Source organism: Panthera tigris, chromosome A2 (genome assembly GCF_018350195.1).
Source record: "Panthera tigris isolate Pti1 chromosome A2, P.tigris_Pti1_mat1.1, whole genome shotgun sequence".
NCBI lineage: Eukaryota > Metazoa > Chordata > Mammalia > Carnivora > Felidae > Panthera > Panthera tigris.
In genome coordinates, this window is record NC_056661.1 from 59,103,823 (window position 1) to 59,122,385 (window position 18,563).

At 57.7% G+C, this 18,563-nt stretch overlaps 1 protein-coding gene across 1 annotated transcript; it reads left to right on the top strand.

Moving 5' to 3' along the window:
* The first annotated feature begins 2,820 nt into the window (after positions 1-2,820).
* Positions 2,821-17,486, top strand: KLF15 (Kruppel like factor 15). Its single transcript, XM_042962551.1, has 3 exons — positions 2,821-2,985; positions 7,558-8,658; positions 16,348-17,486. Exons 2-3 carry the CDS (start codon positions 7,583-7,585, stop codon positions 16,514-16,516), a joined length of 1,245 nt encoding a protein of 414 aa, XP_042818485.1. The 5' UTR covers positions 2,821-2,985; positions 7,558-7,582; the 3' UTR covers positions 16,517-17,486.
* Positions 17,487-18,563: the final 1,077 nt, after the last annotated feature.

The following is an 18,563-nucleotide window of genomic DNA, read 5'->3' on the forward strand; positions in this document are numbered from 1 at the left end:
GCTGGAGGGAGGAGGAGACTGAAGCAGAGAGAAGGCACCCTGTACAAAGGCAGAAACTAGCTTGAGGGTGCTCTGGGTCTCTTTGGGGAAAACCGTTCTAATTTCTCCAGTGGCCAACTCCTTAACTCATTTGGGGTAGGTCCCTCAGCCCTGTTGAATTCCTCTCAAGCCGACCTTTTTGCTTTAAGTCAGAAATTCATTAATTCAATAACTGAGCACTTACTATGTGCCTGATGCTAGAAATATGAAGGGAACAGGTGGAGAGAAATCACTGCTTTGGTGGTGCTTACATTCTATTAGAGGAGACAAAAACAAATAAAATATAAAATATATAATACATTAGCAGGGAATAAATATCAATTAAAAAGTTAAACAGGATAGGGGAATAGGAAATACTAGGGAGAGTGTTAACATTAAGAGAGAGAGAGAGAGAGAGACAGAGTGCGAGTGGGGGAGGTGCAGAGAGACAGGGAGACACAGAATCCGAAGCAGGCTCCAGGCTCCCAGCGGTCAGCGCAGAGCCCGACTCAGGGCTCAAACTCACAGACTCACGGACTGTGAAATCATGACCTGAGCCGAAGTTGGCCCCCCAACTGACTGAGCCACCCAGGCGCCCCAGGGAGAGTGTTAACATTTTAGACTGGGTGGTTAAGGCAGGGCTCCCTGAGAAGATAACATGCAGAGAAAACCCTGAAGGAGGCGAGAGAACCATGTCATTTGCGTGGAAAGAGCTTGTACAGGCAGTGGGAAGAGCACATGCAAGGGCTCTGAGGTAGGACTGTGCCTGGTATGTTTGGGGAACTGCAAGGAGGCCAGTGTGGCTGGAATGATGTGAGCAAGGGGAAAAGAGTAGAGTGTAAGGTCAGGGATCTAATTTTGGGGGGGAGGCGATCCTGTAGGGCATTGCAGGCTGTGATGCTGGGAACCCCTGGAATGTCCTGAGCCAATGAGAGACATGATCTGACTCAGGTTGTAACAGGAGCACCTTGGCTGTCCTTCAGTTTCTTCCCCTCCCCCAGTTTTATTGAGACATAATTGACATGCAGTTTTGTATGAGTTTAATGTCTACAACATAACAGTTCGACACCTATTTTGTGAAATAATTACTGTAGTTTTAGTTAGCAGCCATCATCTCATATAGATATAATAAAAAGGAAAAGAAAAAAAAGAAAAAAAAATTTTCCTTCTGGTGAGAACTCTTGGGACCCACTCTCTTAATCACTTTCCTGTATATCACACAGCAGCACAGTGCATCACGTTGCACATGACTTCCTGGGACTTAGTTCTCTTACACCTGAAAGTCTGTACCTTTTGATCCCCCTTCTCCAAATCCTTCTCCCCTGACCCTCTGCCTCTGGGACCACAAGTCTGATCTCCTTTTCTATGAGTTTTTTTGTTTGTTTGTTTTTAGTTTTTAAAATTTCACAGAGAAGTGAAGTCACACAGTATTTATCCTTTTCTGCTTTTCAGTTTCTGACCACCTACGTGCTGAAGCTGCTATGGGTGTATTTCACCTTTAACACCAGTGTCCCCTAACCTGTCCCCCCCCCAGCCCCTGCCACCCCCAGCTGGGTTTGGCTCCTGGTGGCAGCAGGAGCCACATCCCTGGCCCCAGCTGGGTATACAGGGAGGACCACATGACCCAGGGGCAAGCACCAGCCTGGACTTAGGAGCCCAGACCCACAGCATTCCAGAGAGCAGGGAAAGGTCCTGGCTATGAGTACGCTGCTCTGGCAATACACTGGGAGAAAAGTGGAGGGAATGCTCTCTATCTCCCAGGCCAGGAAGGGAAAGGATGTCACTCCTTAGAAGGAGCTCTGCCCACGTGTCCCTGTGTTGCCCGGAAAAATGCCCTCCGGGGGCAGGCGGACAGGCTCTGCCTCACCCCCTCCTCTCTCCTTACCAGCCGAGTCACCCGGGGAGGACCCGTGGCCCCTCACAGTCCATGTCTTCATCTGTAGGCTGAGGATCCAACAGGAGTGTGAGTTAAAGGGCGTTAGCAGGGTGTGTGGCACCGTCGGCTCACTGCCACCTCTTGGGCAAGTTCCTCTGGGCCTCGCTCTTCCCATCTCCGCGCGGAGTGCCAAAGCGTCCCGGGACTGCTGCGGACCACAGCAGCCTGAGAGTGAAGCACAGGTCGGTCCTCAGGAAGGTGTCCCTGACATGGGGGTGTCACTGATTCGAGGCAGGGGTCAGACGCCCTAGGCCGTCCTGGAGGCTGGGAGGCTCCGAGGCAGCGCAGCGCAGCGAGCGTGCACTTTCCCGAGGGTAACCGTGATCGCTAGGCAGAAACACCGTACCGTATTTCTCCAACAGTACTTCCCCAGGGTAACCCCCCACTTTATCCGGCCCACAGCCGGAGGCCAGCTGCGGGTACCGGAATGGAGGTGGGAGTGAGGGTGGCGGTAGAGGCCAGACCTGCCCTGGCGGCCTCATGACGCCCGCCCCCTCCTGGACTCCATTTCTCGCGGGGCCCGCGGCCTGTCTCCCGTCCTCACCTGGGGACCGACCTGCAGAAGCGACGCCTGCGGACTGCGCGAGGCCACGGCCGGGATGGGGGGAGGGGAAGTGGCCGGAGAGCCCGCGCTGCGCGCAGCCGACAACTCCCGAAGCCAGAGCAAGGGGCTGGGGGCGGGGCCAGGGCCGGGGCCGGGGGCGGGGCCGAGGCGGGGCCGGGGCCGGGGCGGGGCGCGTGACGCGCGGCGCGGGCCAATGGGGCGCGCGGCCGGGGCCGAGCCTCCTGCGAGCCTTCGCGGCGCCCGCGGCGTCACGTGAGCCGCGGGGAGTGAGCGCAGAGCGAGCCGCGGCGGGCGAGTGCTCCGCCGCAGCGACCCGCGGGCCAGCGGGCTAGCGAGCCAGCGCAGGACCCGCGGCTGGGCCCGCGGCCGCCGCCGGACCGGGAGCCAGGCCGCCGCCCCCAGCCCAGCCCCCGGGGCCTCAGGACCGCCGGGGCCTGGCCGCCAGCCGGGCGTGCTCCAAGTTCAGGTGGGAGAGGCTCTAGGAGGCCGGAGGGGAGCCCAGGGGGCTGATCGGGACGCGAGTGGGGCGGTGGGACGCCGGCTGGGCTCTGGTGGTGCGGCCGGGTGCCCGCGCCGCTGTCCGGAGCTCCGCGCCAGTGTCGGAGGAAACGCCGGAGAAGCCGGGCGAGCCCCTGCTCGGGGCCCGGGGTCGGACAAGCCCGCGCGAGAGTGACCCCCCCACCCCCCGTGACCATCGGCACTTTCCCCGCGCGTGTCCGGGCCGCTGCCTCGGCGCCTGGCCCCGCGGGTCCTGCGCGCCTTGCGAGCTGGCCCTCCCATATGGCGGGCACCGGCGGGGCCTGGCGACCGGAACGGGCCGGCGAATGCTCCGGCCAGTCGGGGGCCGAGGAAAGGGGGGACGAGGGGGCTGTGGCGGAGGGGTTACTGTCGGTCACCGCAGCCGTGGCCTCTGGGAGAGGGGCACCGGCCGAGGGCATGGTGCCCGGCCGGCAACGCTCCCGGGCTCTACCGAGGGGTCTTCCTTTCCCACGCTCCTCCCACACGCGGGCGGGCACCCACGCCAGCTCCACGCGCGAGTATGTCGCGGACACCCTCCGGCACAGCCACACCGCTGCCGCGCACCACGCCCCGCACACGCACAGTCACACGACATGAACTCACACCCCTTCGCGCACACCCGCACTGCTCACACACCTCTTACTTCTACTCCCCACGCAGAGTCCCTGCTGCTTTCCACTGAACATTAGCAGAACGATGGCCAAGGGGTGGCAGGGGCAGAGGAGAGGCCACCCCCACCCACCGTGGCCGTGCTGTTCCCTCTTACCTCCACACTGTGGTATTCCCTAAGGAGCCCCCCTCCCAGGGCACCGGGGGGCTGTTTTCTCGCCCAATCCCTGGGAAGGTGACAAAAATCTCCCAATGCTTTAGTCCCTCAAATCACCTTTCCCCCAAGGACCGGGTGGCTCGTGGGAGCCCCCGCCGTCCTACAGGTGGGAGAACGCCTGGGTTCTGCGACTTTGGGGCCTGCGGGTGGCGCAGGGACCAGAGACTCTTATTTTGAAGGGCGGCCCCCACCCGCCACCCCCGTGATTTGCACGCTGACCCAATGGCAAGCCCTTGGCCGGCGCTGGGCTTGTTATCAATTACATGTTGTTCCTGCAGCGGCTGTGTCCCCGGGAGGATAAACAGCAGGCCGGGCCGGGCCTGGGGGGAGGGGGCGGAGTCCGGCTGTAGGCCGGGGACTGTGCCCGGAACAGCGTGTCCCCTCCCCCTGCACGCAGCCTGTGCTTCTGGCTATGCCATGTGCTGCTGTGTTTTAGCTTCCTAGCCGGCTCCCTCCAGCCCCGGCGGGCCCTTTTTCTATCTCCAGTGCCCCCGGGTGTCCCAGAACCCCTTCTCTGCTTTCAGTGCCTCAGTGTGCAACCCTGGCTGACCAGCCCTGCATGAAAACCCTGCTGCCTGACCCTGGCCATTCCATACCTGGGAGAATCCCCACACCCCCACCCCCTGCCCAACTTCCCCAAGCACCTCTCACACAACCAGCGCGTTCTACCAGGTCCTGTTTTGGAGGCCGGGGTGGTGGCAGACTGGATAGTCAGAATAGCTTCTATTTTGGTGGGGAGGTAAACAGAAAAGTACACAAACCCATAACCAAGATGATTTCCCCCCTGGTACCAACTACTGGAAGAATAGTGTGGGATGAGTTAACAGATGGTGGTCAGGGGAGAGCCCTGCAGGCAGTGACTTCTGAGCTGAGCTCTAATTAAGGCACTCCCACTTGGAGTGTTGGGAGAAGAGGGCCCCACAGAGACAGCACAGTCAAGGTGGAGTGGAGCAGGTGAGGTGAGATGTGGGAGAGATGGGCAAGGCCCAGGTGCTGGGAGAAGATGGGGTCACATTTCCTAGGGAAGTTATTGGATGTTTTCTCCTACCCTACCCTACCGTACTTACTCCTCCTCCCTCCACACTATTTCTTTTTATACCATTTCATCTGTGAATATCTAATTATCAACTATAATACCATCATCGCACTTAAAAATATGAACACTAACTCCTTACTATCATGTAATATTCGGTTGGTGATCACATTTCAGGGGAGAGTTTTAAGTGGGCAAGAACATGGTCTGATCTGCCTCTTAACCACTAGTTAAGGCCTGTTCCTAGGTTCTAAGAAGGCTGGAGTCCCTCTGATTCCTTAGGATTACATCGGAGGGGCACAAAGACCACGTGTTCACCCATTTGGAGGTTAATCCTAATGGCTGGTACTGACCAACGCCTGAGTGCATGCCAGCCAGTGTAGTAAGTGTTCACCTGGTGTTAGCTCATTGAACTCTTTGAGTAACCTGGGAGCTAGGCACTACTGGCAGCATCCCTAGCCAACAGACTGGACACAGAGAAGTTGTGCCACCTGCCCGAGGTTGCCCAGCTAAGTTGCAGAGGCCAGAGCAGAGCCCCCTGCTCAGAGGGTGGGCCAAAGTGGTGGTGGGGGGGCCCAGGGCCCAGTGTGAGCTCTGCACAGCCTTGTTGCCCTTCACGTTATCTGGTACTCTTATTCCTTCCTGGCACCTGATTGGGTGAATAGCATGTATTTTAAAACTTCCAGTTTAAATCCTCAGATGAGTATTAACAATTAAAGAGCCAAATATCCTCCTGGCAAAACTGCCCTGGGGTATGGACTCGCCAAAGGCATCCACCCTGCCTTAGCTTCCTGGAGCTGCATGAAGCTTCCTGGATTAGTGGGGAACTGAGGTCACTGGGGCCCGGAATAGATGGGGAAACTGAGATTCGGGGAGTGAGGACTTGTCCAAGGTCGCAGCTGATGATGATCCTGGCCCTGACAGGTTTCTGTCCATGGCCAGACCTGTCGGCCGTAGAGTATGCTGTGTGCTAAGTCTGACAGTGGCCCTCGAGACAGAGCATAGGAGTGGGTGCAGAGTGGGGATAGGCAGCAGAGAATTTCTGGTTTTAGACGTGGAACATTCCCTGTTCCCCAACCTCACTGGTCATTGGGCGGGGACAAAGGTCCACAGAGGTGGCTCCATCATAGCCATACACTGTTGACTCTCCTTGGACACCGGACCTAGCATGGCCTTCAGAGGACACAGATGTCCCCTCTCTTCTCTGTTGATGTTCCCTGAGTCCCTCCTGGGCACTAGCTGCCATGCCAGAAGCTGGGAACACAGTGGGGACCCAGCAGAGCGGCCTGCCTTCCTGGAGTTCACGGTCTAGTGGGAAGACGGGAGTTAGCTGGGCCTTCCTGAGGTGGTGAGTGCTCCATGGGGTACAGGCCAAGGGCATCCTCTTTCTCATCCCACTAGGTGGTCGTGTAGTCACATGGGGTAATAGCCGTGCAAGTACTCTGGGACCTGGGTCCACTTTTGCCCTTGTGAGTTATCACCGTGGGTCAGGGCCCTGTCCACCCCATGGTAAAGCCTCAGTAAACTGTCTGGGTACAGTCGAGAGCCTTTTTGTTCTGTCCCTGCCTCTCCCACTTCACAGAGGAGGCAGCTGAGGCTGGAGGGGTCCGAGAACAAGAGGGTGGATGAGGTCTCCCCCTTCAGATGGGGAAACAGAGCTGGTGAGAGCAGGTGCATATGGGTCTTTAATTTTTTTGCAGGGGAGGCACAAATTCGACTTGTCTGATTAAAATATAGACTGCCAAGTTGAGGTTCAATCTCAGATAAAATATTTTTTTTTAATTTTTTTTCTGTTTATTTATTTTTGAGAGAGACAGAGAACAAGCAGGGGAGGGGCAGAGAGAGAGAGAGAGAGAGAGAGAGAGAGAGAGAGACAGAATCTGAAGTGGGCTCCAGGCTCCAAGCTCCAAGCTGACAGCACAGAGCCTGACGCAGGGCTCGAACTCACAAACTGCGAGATCATGACCTGAGCCGAATCGGACGCTCAACCCACTGAGCCACCCAGGCGCCCCTAAAATAATTTAATATGAGCATATCCCATTTAATATTTGGGACATACTTATGTTAAACGTTGCTTGTTTTTTAAAACCTGAAATTCAAATCTAACTGGGTGGCCTGCAGTTTTATTTGTTTAATCTGGCAACCTTACCCAAGCCCCAGCCAACACAAGGGTCAGGGGGCAAATGGCCATCCTCCTGCCCCCTTCCAGTGAGTCAAGAATGAAGCTGAGGTCAGGTGTCCTCAGAAGTGCAGCCACTCCAGTCAGCTGGACAAGGTTCCCCAACGTTGGCCATTTCAGGGTACAGACATCCTCCTTGCATACTTTCTCGCTCACACGTGCACACACTCAATCATTCACAGATACACACGTGTTCTTTCCCAGAACTGTTCTGGAAAACCTGTTTGAAACCAAAAGTACCCCGGATTGTGCAATGGGCTTGGAGAGTGCTCTTTTGCAAACAGGTGGTGCAATTTCGGAAAACACTCTTGCAGACAGAGTTCTCCCACGGGATGGGATGGAGACAGGATCCAGGCATTTGGCAATGGGAGACTGTGGGCAGGCAGCGGAGGTGGGGGGGGTGGGGGTGGTGCACAGGCCCACGAGGTGGCAGGTGAGCATGCCATCCTTCTGACCAGGCCTCCTTTGTTCTTCTCTGCAGCCGCCACCGGCACGGCCAGGCCAGCATGGTGGACCACTTGCTTCCAGTGGACGAGACCTTCTCGTCACCGAAATGCCCAGTTGGTTATCTGGGTGACAGGCTGGTCGGTGGGCGGGCGTACCACATGCTGCCCTCGCCCCTCTCCGAGGATGACAGTGACGCCTCCAGCCTCTGTTCCTGTGCCAGCCCGGACTCACAAGCAGTCTGCTCCTGCTATAGCGGTGGCCCGGGTGCTGAGGGCCAGGATAGCATCTTGGACTTCCTGCTGTCCCAGGCCACACTGGGCAGTGGTGGTGGCGGTGGCATCGGGGCCAGCAGTGGCCCCATGGCCTGGGGGTCCTGGCGGCGGGCACCAGCACCTGTGAAGGGGGAGCATTTCTGCTTCCCCGAGTTTCCTGTGGGTGACCCTGATGACGTCCCAAGGCCCTTCCAGCCCACCCTGGAGGAGATTGAAGAGTTTCTGGAGGAGAACATGGAGCTGGGGGTCAAGGAGGCCCCAGAGGGCAGCAGCAAGGACTTGGAGGCCTGTGGCCAGCTCTCAGCCGGGCCACACAGGAACCACCTCCATCCTGGGTCCAGTGGGAGAGAGCGTGGCACTCCCCCTCTGGGCAGTGCCAGTGTGGGTGGCAGCCAGAGTCCGGGTGGGGGGCCCACATCTGACGGCCCCATCCCCGTGCTGCTGCAGATCCAGCCTGTGCAGGTGAAGCAGGAGTCGGGCAATGAGCCTGCCTCCCCTGGGCAGGCCCCGGAAAGTGTCAAGGTAGCCCAGCTTCTGGTCAACATCCAGGGTCAGACCTTTGCACTGGTGCCCCAGGTGGTGCCCTCCTCCAATGTGAACCTGCCCTCCAAGTTCGTGCGTATCGCCCCTGTGCCCATCGCCGCCAAGCCCATTGGGTCGGGACCCCTGGGGCCTGGCCCTGCCGGCCTACTCATGGGCCAGAAGTTCCCCAAGAATCCAGCGGCAGAACTCATCAAAATGCACAAATGTACTTTCCCCGGCTGCAGCAAGATGTACACCAAGAGCAGCCACCTCAAGGCGCACCTGCGCCGGCACACAGGCGAGAAGCCCTTTGCCTGCACCTGGCCGGGCTGCGGCTGGAGGTCAGTATGACAGGTGACAGGCCAGGCCATGAGCACAGCCAGCTTGTCTCTGCTCCCCTGGGGGTGTGGTCAAGGCCCAGTTCACCATTACATAAGGCTGATTAGGAAGGGGAGATGGGGCGGGCAGGCAGCGGGGCCAGAGCTGGCGTGGCTGCCCACAGGCTTCCTTGTCCCTGCTTCCCTACTGATCACTGAAGCCTGAAGCCACCTGGTCTCCAGGTTCATAATGACCCGGTCCGGCTTGCTGCGGGTGAGGGGCTGGGCCATGGCAAAAGGGCTCTCTTAGTAGTAACAATGGCAGCTAAGAATGATGGAGTGAGGGCTGTATGTCAGATGGGGTTGTGGCCCTGTGTGCGCTGTTCCCTCAGTGCCTCACAGAACCCCTAAGGGCAAGTGCTACCCTTACAGCTGAGAAAACAGGCTCAGACCAGCTAGGTAACTTGCCCAAGGCCACACCACTTGGTAAATGGGGTTTAGGCCCAGAGGGTCGTATCAGAGGCGTCACATCCCGAAAAAACACTGCTTTTCCGACTGGAGGGACCAGCTTCACTTGTGGACATCCTCAGATACCTGGACAGGGCCTGGCCCTTGCTTCCCTGCGGGTACCTGAAGGTGTATCTGGGAAGCTGTGAAGGAGGACCAGGCTGGGGGTGCTGCAGCAAAGGTGGATGAGTCCTCCCGGACTCTTCTCTGTGTGGTGCAACACGAGAAGCCAGCTCTCAAAGGGCCGGAGTCTTGCTCCAGGGCTGCTCAGCCAGCAGACGGCAGAGCTGGATGGGATCCCCCCGGGTCACCCTCACCTGGGCCCCCAGGGGTCCCCAGATCACCCTTCAGGTGGACTGGGTACACCTTTCCCTGAAAAGCAGGCAGCCGGGAGCTCACACCCTCAGGGGCACCACAGCTGGGCTGTCTCCAGTTTTTAGGACACCTACCCTGCAGGAATCTGGCCTATCTGGCCGGGGGTGGGTGCAGTGTGCATTACTAGCACATTCCCGGTCTTTACTGCCAGGGCTGCTGTGGCCGCCGCTTTGTGAGCATGCGTGAGAGAGCGAACGGGCATGCCCCTCTGTGTGCAGACCTCACAAGTGGGCGTGTAGCTGCGTGTGCACCTACGTGTACTTGCTTTCTTCGTGTGTGTCTGGGTGTGCTGCAGGACTACGCATGTCATGTACCTTGCGCGTGCGTGTGCATCTGTGTGGGTGTGGCCTACAGGGAGCAGTTGGCAGCTTCTTGGTCAGACTCATCCGGCAGCTCGGGAGGGTTGGCCCCAGTTGGGAGGTGCTGGCCACAGAGTCCTGGCCAGCTGAGGCCCTGACTGCAATATGTGATGTGACCCTGCAGCCGCTTTCCGTGGAGTGCTGAGCTGGCCAAGAAAGAGACTTTTCCCAAATAGTGTCTTGGGTTATGGAGGCCCTTCCTGATGAAGGGTCTCATGCAGCCACTGCTCCAGAGGCACCCACCGGACAGGCCCACGGGGCTTCTGCCAGAGGCCCATAGGGTGTCGGTGCTGGTGTCACATCCCTCTCTGAGCCTCTGCCGTAGTCTGTTGAGTGGGCCCCCAGGTGACAGATGTACCTGCAGGGCCACTTTGAGACCTGGTACACTGGTGGGTATGCGGTGTTGGTGGTCAGAGCTTGGGGGTGTGGGGAAGCCGAGGCACTGGGGCCATAGAGGCAGGTGCTCAACTGTAGAAGGGAGGGCCATTGACTTTGGGTGGGGGGTAGCTGGCGGCAATGGTGGGAGCCTCAGCCTATGTCAGCTTCTGACTTGCTATGTGCTCTCGGGGAGCTCCCCCCTGGCCAAGCCTCAGTTCCCCATCTGTGAAGTGGGGGGCCTGCTCTCTCCCTCTCCCTCTCAGGGCCAGGGGCACAGGGGTGCTCAGCACCACCCCTTTCTCATTGGTGGCACTGTTACTCATACAAGGGCAGATCTGAGAAGAGTATCGTTTCGGAGGTGGCCCAGGGACTCCTCTGGAGTCTAAGGGACTCCTCTTAGATGCATTTTCTCTTGGCGGGGGGGCAGGCAGGGCTGTGGAGGGGTCGGGCATCTGGCTGGACAGAGCACTGGTCCGACTCCTGATGGGCTCACCTTCCTGGGCACTGTCCCCTGGCCACTGCTAACTCTTAGCGAGTGGCCCTTCCTGTTGGGATGAGGCTGGGCAGGGCTACAGGGAGAAAGGTGTGGTCCTTGGTGAAGGCTACCCACTTGTCTCATTCCCCCAGGAGGGGACGTGCTTTCTGGGCTGTCTCAGAGAACAGACAGAATCCTCAGCCCAGAGCGCATCTTAGGGAGGCAGATCTCACCCCCAACACCGCAGCCTCAGGAGATAGTGAGTTTTCCATGGTAGGAGGTGTGCAAACAAGAGTGGGATTTGTGGAGGGGATTCAGCCTTGCCACTGTCTGGGTCCTGGCACTGTTCTTGCCCAGGACCCACTTGGCAGGGGAAGGCACGGCATGTGCCTGGCATAGTGAGTTCCTGTGGAACTGACCCTGGGGCCATCCTTGCCTCCAGCCACTCCTAGGCCTTCAAAGGCCTCCCCTGCTTCTCCCAGGGTTCCCCTGGAATGGGATCTGGCCTTTGTGGGATTACACGTGATGGAGGCACAGGCAGCTGAGGGTACCTGTGTTTTGGGAGAGCTATTTCTCTGAGGATGCAAGAGTCCCTCATTGGCCTTCGGGAGTCCAGAACCCTTGGGGATGTACACGAGATGTGTGTGTCCCTTCTATGCGGAGGGAGCCCTTGCAGTAGTTGGGCAGGCAGGCCGACCGGCGCTGGGACAGCTTGATCTGGACAGGACAGCAGAAGTAGTGATGATGATGGCAATTAGGTGCCACATTTTCTGGCCACCGACTGTATTCTGGGCACCACCCTAAGGTGCTCAGAGTGGGAATCCCTTCCACAAATCCCCATTACTTGGTTGTATACTTCCTGCCATGAGGAGCCCATTACTTTATGAGGCTACTCTCGCCTCTTCATGTACTTGGTACTCTTAGATTCCTATCCACACTTCGCATTCTGGCCTGATCTGCTGGCCAGCCTCCCTTGCACAGTGCAGGCTCACACTTGGGCCCCCACCCTCTTTGCCCCCTCTGTGTGCCCCCTGTTTCCAACACTTCCCTCCTGATGGCAATGGTAGTCGATCTTGCGATGGTCCCTGCTTTCTTCTGCACGTGTCACAGAAATGAGCTTGTTGAGCCCTCAGGACAGCCCCATAACATGGGCGCACCAGTCTGCATTTCCCAGAGGGCCCACAGGGGTGGAGCTAGTGAGCGTGGCTCTGGGTGTGCCCTCAAGCAAGTGCCTCAGCCCCGCCCTGTCCCTCCAGCAGTCTGGTGGGCATGCCTTTCGCACCTGGACAGCTATGCAGCTGGCCTTTCCCTCATCCTCTCTCCCTGCGCACCTGGTACCATGATGGCTGGGCGTCGTCTCTCCCCGACGAAGCCATCAGCTCTTTCAGATGTGAAGCTTCTGGGCGAGGAGCAAAGAGCTAACAGTAACAACAGCAATAACAGAGCTCTCGTGCACGCGCTGAACATTCCAAAGTAACTCACTGAATGCACCAGATAAGTCCACAAGGTAGGCACCAGTATGCTGCCCCCATTTAGAGAGAAGGAATTTGAGGCACAGAAGAGTTAAGTAATTTCTCCTTGGTCACACAGCTAATGAGTGGCAATGTCCGGAGTCCAACCCAGACTGTTTGCCCCTTGACCTCCTACACCCAGACTCAGGACCTCTCTCCAGCCCCCTGCGCACCCTCCAGTGAGGGATGGCCAGCCCCAGTGCTGGGAGGGAGGACCTCCACCTGCAGCTGGTCTTCAGGCAGCACCCCTGCACACTTGCCTGCCTCCTCGTATGGGGAGTTTACCACTCCCAAGGCCACGTATCTTCCTGGTGGCCCTGGCCCTGTGTCCTGTGCCCCTTTGTGAAATGATGGTGGCTCCCCCACTCCCCCACCCCTGCAACAGCCAGGTCATCATTTTGCCAGGTCACCAACCCCCCACTTCCTTCAGCTTTTGATCCTGAACCCAGTATTCTCTGTCCCCTTCCTTCTCGTGACGTGGTGCTGGCATCCTTGTCGGGGCCGAAACCAGACTTTGCCTGTTCCAGTCTGTCTGGGAAGTGGCTGTTTGCCCGCCTTCCTAGAAGTTCCCTTGCTACGCTCTCAGACACAGGCCCCTTTTGTTCATGGCAGCAGAACATCCTGTTCCGGAATGGCCAAGCCATTCTATCCAGTAAGAATCCCCTCCTTCCACAGCTAATATGAATATTAATAACTTCTAGCAGCCCTGTGTGGCAGGTACTGTGGTCATCCCTGGGGGACACAGGGGGCCCAGAAAAGGGAGCCTGTGGGCCTGAGGCCCCAGAGCCAGGATAGGATTCAGACCTGGTGGTACACTGCTGGCCTGCTTGGTTCCCATGTCTCTGCTGCCCTTATTCAACAAGGCATTCTCTCACCCCTTCCCCCAAGTGGTGTTGGACAGGTTGTACACTGTGCAAATCTGGGGGGGCACCATGCCCATTGCAGGCCTTGAGACCTGTCTACAATAATGGCTTTCTGGCTGATGGAAGGAGCACTTTGCACAAAGGTGCTGTGTGTGCCAGCGGTGGGGCTGATGTTACCGGCTGCTTCCCTCTCTAGTACCTCAGCAGCACAAATCATGGTGTTGACCCATATGCTCCTGGATGTCACCAAGGAGCAGGTTCTGCGCTGAGCAGCTAGCAGGTAATCAGAGCCCACGGTCACTGAATCATTGCCACGTGCTGAGCACTGTTGTAAACCCTCAAGTACCTTCCCCAATCCGCACAGTCCCCCGAGGCAGATCTGTCCTTTCCACGTCTCCAAGTGGGGAAACTGAGCCTCACAGAACTTGGTGACTTGCCTGGGTCACCTGGTCATAGGTGGCAGAGCTCACAGCCTACAGAGCCTGCATCTTAGCCACCTGGCCCCCCTCCCACTATGTGGTCCCCGGGCTCCTCCAGTGGCTGCTGTCTGGGAGAATGTGAGGGTGTGAGGTAGGGATCCTCTGAGGGCTCAGTTCCCAGGGATGGACCTCTCAGGTCACAGGGCCCTAAGGCAGCAGGGAGGAGGCTGGCAGGTAGGGACAGCTTGTTCTCAGGCCTGGCTCTCATGATGTGCCCAGGATGAAAGGGCCACTGTGGCCATTGTGTCAACTCCTTCGGCCTCTGAGACGAGTCCCAGCAGGTGGGCCAGAATCCCAAAGTCTTCATTGGATGAGTGAGGAAATCTTGCCCAGGACCACACCAGGGCTCCTGGTGGGGTAGGGACCTGAAAGGATCCTGCTGTTCTGGTGGCTCTGACCCTGGCAAGCCCCTTATCCTTTTGAGCCCTTGCTGTGGTGTTGTCAACCCTATGGGACTGATCCTGGCTCCCTGGCCACAAAGGTGCAAGGTTTCCCAGTGCCTCGTGCCCAGGATGGCTCAGATATTGCTGGTGGCGTTGTTTCTGTGGCTTCCTGCTTACCCCTGCCCTGGGCAGGCCCACCTGTATAGAAGCTGTATGTTCAGCTCCTGCTGGGGCAGGTGGCCCTGGCCTGAGAGCATGATCCAGGCTCTGACTGCCAGGGTGCGTTGTGCAGCTTCCTCACTGGCTCAGAGCTCCAGTGATATACCGCCCAGCCAGGCAATGTAGAGGAGGCCAGGCACAGCAGGGAGTTGGATCAGGATCTTCGCTCCGGCCTTGGCTGCTCTGTCGCGCTAGGGATGCTGGATCAGGCCCTCATCACGCTGAGCCTTGGTTTCCTCATCTGGCAAATGGGCCAGTCAGTCTTCCACAGCTCCAAAGATAGGATGAGAGCATTGCTCTGTAGCAGCCTCAGTTGACGCTCTGGGATATGAAGTGGAGTGCCAGCCGCCTGTCTTCTGTGCTTCTGGGCCCGGCTCCCTATCTGGTGCTCAGGCCTTCCTACTGCCCACCTCGAGCCTTCCTCAGGGAATGTTCTGCTGTGTCCTTCTGATTCTTGGCAGGCTGTGGGATTAAAGCTTCCACCAATAGGGTCAGGCCACAGGTAGGCTACCGGTCCCAACACATTGGCTGGTCTGGGGACAGCTGTTCCACCTAACCTACCTCTTGCTGTGTGGCCCCAGGTTCGGGAAGGGACTGTTGGTCCCGGTACCTGTGTGTGTGTACATGTGTGTGCTCACGTAGGTACACGTATGCCCACGCACATGATGTGCATACGTGTACATGTGTGCGTGTGCACACCCTGTGCACCCGTGTAGAGTGGACGCATGTGTGTGCAGTGCACCCATGCTTATGTAGCACATGGGTAGTTTGTGTGTATGGGTGTGTCTGTGTGCATTGCATGGTGTGCACGCATGTGCGTGTTTGTGCATGCCATGGAATTTGAGAGTGCCCTGTAACAGTCCTTCGTCCTCCTGTGGGTGCTTGCTGTGTCCACGCTCTCACGTGAATGCACTTGCTGGCATTTGCCATGCACCAGGCCCTGGGCTGCTTGTGGGATGGACCACAGGGAATGAGACACACATCTTTCCTCATGGAGCTGATGGTCTAGTGGTACAGGCTGACATTCATTAAGAAGTTGGAAGCGAATTTAAAGTTACAATAGTGGCAGGGCCAGGAAATTGAGGTGCATATAGTGCTGTGGGAGCCTAGAATGGGATGCAGTCCCGGAGGGCTTTCTTGAGGAAGTGACATTTGAGCTAAGTTCTAACAGATGGGGGGAGGCAGCAAGGAGAGGGGAGAGAAAAGCATTCCAGGACTGGAAAAAGTATGTGCAAATGTCCTGTGGCAAGAAGGACCAAGGATAGGTCCGTGTAGATGGAGCAAGAGGAAGACAGTATGTGGCGGGGAAGGGGGACGAGTGGGATCTCGTTGTCAGGATGAGGGTCACGGGATGGAGAGAGCTTCAAATCCCTGAAGTCAGTGACAACATTCTGAGCCCTGTGGTCCAGCTCAGATCCTTACCTCTTGCATTAGCAGCTGCTCATTCTCAGTGGCCTCTGGGCTATGGGAGCACTCACTCCCAGGCAGGCTGAGGCCAAGAGAGGGAAGTGGCAGGGGAACCATTTAAACTCTCAGAAGTACCTTGCAGTGGCATGGTTTTGTTTGGTGAGGTTTTAGGGGGCCCAGCCTTCAGGAAAGCGGTGTCTGGGACTGGAGTGGGGACTCAAGTCTGAAGACCCCCACCTCCGCTGTAATGGAGGCAGGAGGAGCCGGGAGATCCCTGCAGGGCCGGGGAGACACCTCTCCCAGGCTTCAGCTTCGGCTCCGGACAGGCCTCCGCACGCACACGCTCATAGAAGCCCCAAGTTCTGGCCTAAGGGGGCAAGGGAACGCGAGGTGTATCAGGGCCAGGATGACCCCACTGCACACTGCCGGGCGGGAGGGGGCTGTGGGCAGTAATCCCGGACTCTGGTGGGCTTGATCGCCTATCGGAATATTTACCAGCTGCTCGCAGGCCCAGATGCCTGAGAGCGGACCGCCGTGCAGCACTGGGCCTTTTACTGGCAGTTCTGGAGGGGGGATGGGCGATGGGGCTTGGGACAGTGACTTTTCAGCAGTGGATTCAGAAGTTCTCGGGAGCCGGAGCAGCGCCGGGGCCGCGCCTGCCGGGCCCGTGCGTAGAGCCCTGCACCTGCCGGCCGCGCTCTGGGTGGGCGTCCGGCGGGGCGGGTCTCGCTGACCGCTGCCCGTGCGTGTCCCGCAGGTTCTCCCGCTCGGACGAGCTGTCGCGGCACCGGCGCTCGCACTCGGGCGTGAAGCCCTACCAGTGTCCCGTGTGCGAGAAGAAGTTCGCGCGGAGCGACCACCTCTCCAAGCACATCAAGGTGCACCGCTTTCCCCGGAGCAGCCGCTCGGTGCGCGCGGTGAACTGAGCGCCCGCCGGCCCCGCCCCCTCACCCGCCCAGTTCTTTTGTAGCAATAATTTATTTGCCTCTTCAGAGGCACGTGACGATGTTGCAAACCCACCTTCTGAAGCCCGGGAGATGCAGGAAGAGAGGGGCTTGCCTGGGAGGCGGGAACCGGAGCCGCCCAGCCCGCTGCCTTTCCCGGGAAGACCTAGAGCCACGCCCGGGTCCGTGGGGTCTGAGCCCCTACCACCGGCGCAGGGGGCCCTGCCTTCCCGCCTTTGTGCCTTCGTGCCTTCCAGCGGGCCGGCCTGTGCTGCAGCGGCGCGGGGAGCCTGGACCTTCTCCCACTGGGCTCCCTGCCTGGGCCAAGGCCGGCACTTTTTGCTCAGAAGAAGAAATGTGCCGTTTTGAAATGTCAGTTCCCAGAGGGAGCTGTGCTGGGAAGAAGGAAGTAGGCCAGAAGTCCAGGGCTGCACTGTGGTGTGAGGGTGGCTTGGTCCCAGACCTCTGGCTCAGCCTGACTGCCGGAGGAGGGTACGGGAAGGGCCGTCAGGGGTTTAGAACCTGGCCTCTGGGCAGATAATGGAATTAGGGTGAAAAGCCCCCTCTTTGGGGGGGTGGGGTCTGGCAGTGCATGTGCTTGAGTTAAACAGTGCGGGGCAGACAGGTGCAGTCTAGGTACCCAGCATGGCTCATCCCCTCTTCCTGTTTCCAGACAAATCCAGACACCAGCCTCCAGGATCACCTTGGGGAAAAGAGGGGAGCAGGCTGCATTGCGTGTAGACGAACTAGATAGAGCCTCCGAATCCTGATTTAGAAATGCATTCCTTATTTTGTCTAGAAATTAATATCAAATGAACTAGCTTGTTTTGACAGGTTTATTTCACATCCTATGAATGTATGTAAATAAGCTGTACATAGGTACATCTACATAAAATATCTTTTAATAACATATCAACATTTGTGTACATTTGAAATTAAAAAAATCTATAAAGCTGGTGTACATATGTTACAATTATGTATATTTTCTTTGGTCCTTCATAAAAATATATTTACTTTGCCAATAAAAAGAAAAAAGAACTCGATAACTTTATGGCATTCCAGTGCTGTTTTCCTGTTTCTCCAGAAAGTGGGTGTGATTCTGAGGGCAGAGGCTCTGTGTCTGTGTTTGCAGCATTTAGGGAGCCTTGTTTTGTATCCAGAGGGACACGAAGATCCCTTAGGGGTTCAGCCCCTGGCCCATCAGTGCAGGCTTCCCGAGGCAAGCCCTCCTCCATGCTGGCTGCTGGGTTTTTGCTCATTGTGGACTCCCGGAGGGCTCTCCCTCCCCTCCCCACAAACCCAAATCCAGCTCCCATCCCAGCATCACCTATGGGAAGCCACCATGGGCTAGGCCAGGCCTGCAGTGATCACTATGACGACTATTGGAGACCCTCACACAGTGCTTCCTGTGCAGTCAGTCCTTCAAGCATCTGCTGTGCAGAGGAGAGTCCCCTTCGGAGATGGCATAGTTATTCTCACCGGCTCGGGGCATAGTGAACGAGTGGACTGGTGGAGGGGAGACTTAGAGAGGCCGGTATATGCCAGGAGGCCGCCTCCTGCACCCATCCCAGCTGCTCTGAGCTCTGGGGAGACAAGTCCTCCTGAATTCCCCCAGATTCCTGGCATCTCCACCGTGTGCTTGCACAGTTGAGGTCTGAGTGCATCCACATGTCCTGGTGGGTTGGAAGCAGGGGACAGTGGGAGCCTGAGAAGAAGGAGAGGCCGTGAGCTAGCAAGGGGCTCAGTGGGGTGGCTGAGGTTGGGCAGAGAAGGTGGGCTTGGTGGCTGTAGTAACGAGGCAGCCCCAGCTCTCCCGTCCACGTGAGGTGACAGACAAGGACCTTCTAAGGGTGACCCTTAGAAGTCCGATGCAAGTTGGGCAAGTAGTTTTTAGGGACCTCCTCGGAGATGGAGGCAGGTGGTGATGCATCCATGGATTTGTAGCAGAGCGATGTCTAAGTGAGATGTGTGTGCACGTGTGCGTGAGGTCACGGGCCTTTGAGCCACTGTTCCTGCTGATGGGAGTCAT